This window comes from Xenopus laevis, chromosome 5S (genome assembly GCF_017654675.1).
Source record: "Xenopus laevis strain J_2021 chromosome 5S, Xenopus_laevis_v10.1, whole genome shotgun sequence".
NCBI lineage: Eukaryota > Metazoa > Chordata > Amphibia > Anura > Pipidae > Xenopus > Xenopus laevis.
Window position 1 is genome coordinate 62,011,339 of NC_054380.1, and position 5,057 is coordinate 62,016,395.

At 42.3% G+C, this 5,057-nt stretch overlaps 1 protein-coding gene across 1 annotated transcript; it reads left to right on the forward strand.

Annotated features, from left to right (window-relative positions):
- Positions 1-2,130: 2,130 nt before the first annotated feature.
- Positions 2,131-4,435, forward strand: LOC121394236. The gene is made up of 2 exons (XM_041564620.1): positions 2,131-3,424; positions 3,981-4,435. Exons 1-2 carry the CDS (start codon positions 2,268-2,270, stop codon positions 3,991-3,993), a joined length of 1,170 nt encoding a protein of 389 aa, XP_041420554.1. The 5' UTR covers positions 2,131-2,267; the 3' UTR covers positions 3,994-4,435.
- Positions 4,436-5,057: the final 622 nt, after the last annotated feature.

A 5,057-nucleotide genomic window follows, 5' to 3' on the forward strand; every position in this document is an offset into this window, starting at 1 on the left:
AAAGTGCAGACATAACTAAACACATTTCAGAGTTCTTAGAACAATGGGCACAAGAAACAGGTATGGATCCTTACGAACCAAATGTAGTGCCACTTGTTTATCAGGCCCTCCGTAAAGGTTTCCCAGCCGCCTTACAGAAAAAACTAGATGCTATAGTCGGCTTAGATGCCAAATCATGGAAGGAGATTTATACTCATATCCTTCACTACCATAAAATCTATGAGGAAGATAGTAAAAAGTCAGAGAAGGATTTTAAAAACACCCAGCACAAACTCATGTCCTTGCAAATTAAGGAACTCCAAGAGGGAGAAAACAAGCCCGCAGACCAAACCCCAGAACCAACACCCACCACTGAGTCCTATTCTTTCAGGGAATTTTTAAAAGATTTCCCTACCTTTTTTGCAAATGTTCAGTCCGGTGGTCAGTTTCACAACCCTAATAGAGGGAAATCTGGAGATTTTAAAGCTAATAACACTCCCAAGGGTGTCTGTTTCAACTGTCACAAGCCAGGACATTATGCCCGTGTATGCCGTAGTCCAAAACGATTTGGCAATCAGTATAACTCTCCTAACTTTCAATCTCGCAACAATTCCAATGTTCAATCTTTTCCTAATTGGTCTCCACCCAGGAACTAATCGCAATGACTGTCTATGCTTTTACGGGTTCCCATGTCCACTGAAGAACCTTTTCTCACTGTTTCTATAGCAGAAATGCCTACATGTTTTTTGCTTGACTCAGGCGCTACAGTATCTGTTCTCTCTGTACTTCCTGCTGGTTTAACCCTTTCTTCCCAAACAGTCTCCACTACAGGATTTGATGGTAGGCCTCAGCTAAACCAATTAACCTCTGAAGTTCCAGTGACAATTGGGACTATCACCTGTCTACATGCTTTTGTCTATGCACCTGCATGTCCTGTCAATTTGCTAGGCAGAGACTTGTTAACCAAAGCTAACATCATTCTTGATTTTGCTGTCTCACTGCCAACTGTATTGTTTGCAACTACTGTCCCTTCTCCTGCAGATTCAGTTGATCCATTTGAAGATATACCTAAAGCAGTCTGGGCCACACCCGAGGCACCTTTTGGTAAGGCCGTTTCAGTTGAAGAGGTGCAAATTAATTTACGTCCAGGGTGTGATGGCCCCAAGGTACCACAGTACCCACTTAAAGCCCAATCCATTCAGGGTGTGGCAGATGAAATTAACCTACTTTTGCAACACGGCATAATTGAACCAAGCGACTCTCCTTATAACACTCCTTTGTACCCAGTACAGAAGCCAAATGGCTCCTACCGTATAGTCCATGACTTACGGAAGTTAAATGAAGTAGTCGCAGCAGAGTTCCCCGTTGTTGCCAACCCTGCCACTCTCTTACAAGACAACCCCTTAAAGGAATATAATTCAGTTTTGGATTTATCCCAAGCATTTTATTGCATTCCTTTATCTCAACAATCCAGACCACTTTTTGCATTCACCTACAACAATAACCGTTACCAGTGGACCCGTCTCGTAATGGGCGGAGCTGACAGTCCCTCAATCTTCAGCCGCGTACTCGCGACTGATCTGCAAACTTTCACTGACCTTTTACCTACTTCTGCTTTCCTACTCCAGTATGTTGACGACCTTCTGCTTTCTGCAGACACTGCTGAACTGTGCCAACACTACACTTGTGCCTTAATTCTGCATTTGCATACATGTGTGGTTATAAGGTCAATCGTTCAAAACTGCAATTTTGTCAAACCTCAGTTACTTTTCTAGGCATGACACTCAGCAAAGGAAGCCAAACTCATGGGCCCCCAGGTGCTCACTGATGTCCAACGTATGCATTTACCTACCTCAGTCAAAGAATTACGCAGTGTTTTGGGTCTGTTTAACTTCTGTCGCTTATGGATTCCTGCTTACAGTTCTCACTTACTTCCTTTCAGAAAATACCTCAAAGGCAACCCTCCTGGTTATGCTTCTGTCTCTCTGTCTCAATCTGACTCTACTGCTCTTGAATGTCTAATGTATGATATTTTGCAGGCTCCACAACTCCATTTGCCGAACAGCTGTGAGCCTATCTACATGTACGTTTTTGCGAATGCAATCTGTTGGGCGGCAGTGGCCACCCAACTAGAGGGATGTATTATAGGACACTTTTCAGGAATTTTTACACCCATAGAACAAGCTTTCACTTCCTGTGAACGTAACATATGCGCTTGTGCCGCATCTGTAGAAAAACTCTATTCACATGTAATTGTTCCCAGTGTTACCATATACACCTCACATGACATGCCAGCACTACTAAAAAGTAATACATTACACTTTGTGCCTGCACGCGTAGGACAATGCACGGCTGTGCTCCTACGAAGTCACATTTCTTTCAAAGGAATGCCTCCAACTAATCCTTTCAATAATCTTAAAGACTTATTGTTGTTCTCGGCTGAGAACCATGATTGTACCTCTGAGGAAATTCCAGAGGAACGTCCCTTTATGGGTATTGTCCCAGTAACAGATTTACTACCGTCACATGTTGTAATTTTCTCTGACGGTTCACAGACAGAAACACATACGGGCTTTGCTGTGTGTCAAATAGATCCTGACACCAAAGAAATTATACAGAAAAGACAATATGCAATACCACCAGATACATCAGCCCAATTAGCAGAGATAGCCGCCGCCTTAGAAGGTTTCCGGCTCATGCATGACAACAACGGAGTTCTGTATACAGACTCTGCTTACGTCACTACCACCATACATACAAATGCATCTAAATGGCACAAGAGAGGTTTTGTTACAGGAAAAGGAACTCCACTACAACATCATGACACGATTCTTGCTATAATGGAAGTACTACAGGAAAGACACAAGAAAGGTTTAAAAACATCCTGTGAATGGGTAAAAGCACACCAACATAATGTCACAGATATTGTCGCATACGGCAATCAGATAGTTGACGAACTAGCAAAACAAACCACAAACCCACTAACAATTTTTGTACAAACACGAGCTAAGAAATATCTTTCCAGTTCTAATCCCTTTGCACCCATCAGAGTAATGCAAGAAAGTGCCACTAGTGCAGAAACAGACAAATGGGTGGCTAATGAGTGCTCTCATTACTATCACAATAACGAACCTCCATATATTTGGATGCACCCTTCAGGTGTACCAGCATTACCCATAGGTGAGTGCCACCTATTGGCCCACCAGTTACACTACGGGTCACATATGCCAACAAATGACTTGATCAACACTATACGGGGAATGTACTGGTGCCCAGATTTAAAAGATATTTGTAAAGCTGTGGTCAATACTTGTAATGTTTGTTTTACCAACACCAGTCATCAAACTCCAAGGATTCCTCCTGGAGCGATTCCAAGGCCTGCTGGCCCCTTCAGAGAATGGCATATCGATTTCACGGACATGGTAACTCCTTGCAAAGGATACAGGTATCTTTTGGTCATGATTGACCCGTACTCTCAATGGTTAGAAGTTTTTCCATGTAGGAAGGAAACAGCTCTGGTTGTATTTGATAATCTATACAATGAAATCTTTCCCAGACATGGAATTCCCAAATCCATTGTTTCTGACAATGGAAGCCATTTCAAAAATCAACTTTGTGAGACATTTGCAAATTGTACTGATATCAAGTGGAGGTACGTGTCTGTGTACAAACCAACCTCCAATGGCATTGTGGAAAGAGCTAATGGTCTCTTAAAAACACAACTCAGAAAATTGACAGCTGCCACAAATGGCTCATGGCTGGAATGTCTCCCAGCTGCATTGTTCATACTCCGCAACCATCCTATTAGGCGTTGTGGACTTACCCCATTTGAAATCACTACCGGTTGACGTATGTCTCTTATCCACACCATCAGTACACGTCCACTTCCTAATGCTGACAGCCCATACAATCTCATACGGTGTCTCCAGTTAGCACACCAAATGTCTGAAGTGAATATTTCCAAGGCACCTGTTGTTGTCACTCCTTCTTTTCTTTTCCAGGTCGGAGATCTAGTCTACAAGAGAAACTTTACTCGTAGCCGTTGGGACCAACCTATATATTCCGGTCCTTTTAAAATACAACAGCTCTCCCCCACTGCCGTATTACTTGAAAACCACGGGACATGGATTCATCTTCGAGACTGCTTGCCTTGTCCTTCTGTGTTTCCTACTTCCTCTCCACCCCCATAACAGCATTATGGACTGACAATGAACTTTTAAGACTGCACAGTACTGCTGCCGCTATTGAAAATAAGACTGATTGTTGGGTTTGCTCACATATTCCTACTCACAGCCTTGGTACCCCTATCCTTGGGGTCCCCTTTACATGGACTGATTTTGAAGACAGATATGTGATGGACTTTTCAACTCTTGATCCAGAATTGTCTAAATATAGGGAAATTTCTGGTAAAGGTGATGAAATAATGAAAGCACCCCAGCTCTTATTTTAGCAGGAATAGTACGCCATCCTTCAGTATGTTTCACTGTTTTTAGTAGGAAAACACGGGTGACCATTAATGGTAAACATATAAGGATTCCTAAAATCCTTATAGGAGAAACTACATGTAATTCAACTGATTTAAATATTACTCAGGTACCCACATATGAAGCAGCCACCACATATGCACATTGTGTTGATGAAACAAAAGTATCTTCTACTATTGAGCCCTGCCTTTCTTGGGCCAATAAGAGTTTAGAATGGGATTTAGATTATATAGATGGTCCTGCTCACTATAACATAACATTTTTAACGCTTCAGATTAGAAATCAGGGTTTTCACCGCCCCATGGTGCTTCCTTCAGGGACTTATTACATCTGTGGTAAGAAAGCCTATGCATGATTGCCCATGGGAGCTGAAGGTAGATGTACTATAGGAAATGTAGTCCCGGCTGTTAGAACTAGTACAGAATTATCTGCTACCTCGCTTATTGACACACATTCATCCGCTGTTTTAAATCTTTAGATACAGAAAAGGGAACTTTTTAATGATAAAGATAAGGCTTGGGCTTTCTTCCCTGCCTGGACAGGTTGGGGAATAGAAATGATGGTTCGCCTTAATGAATATGCTTCCCTTCTTGA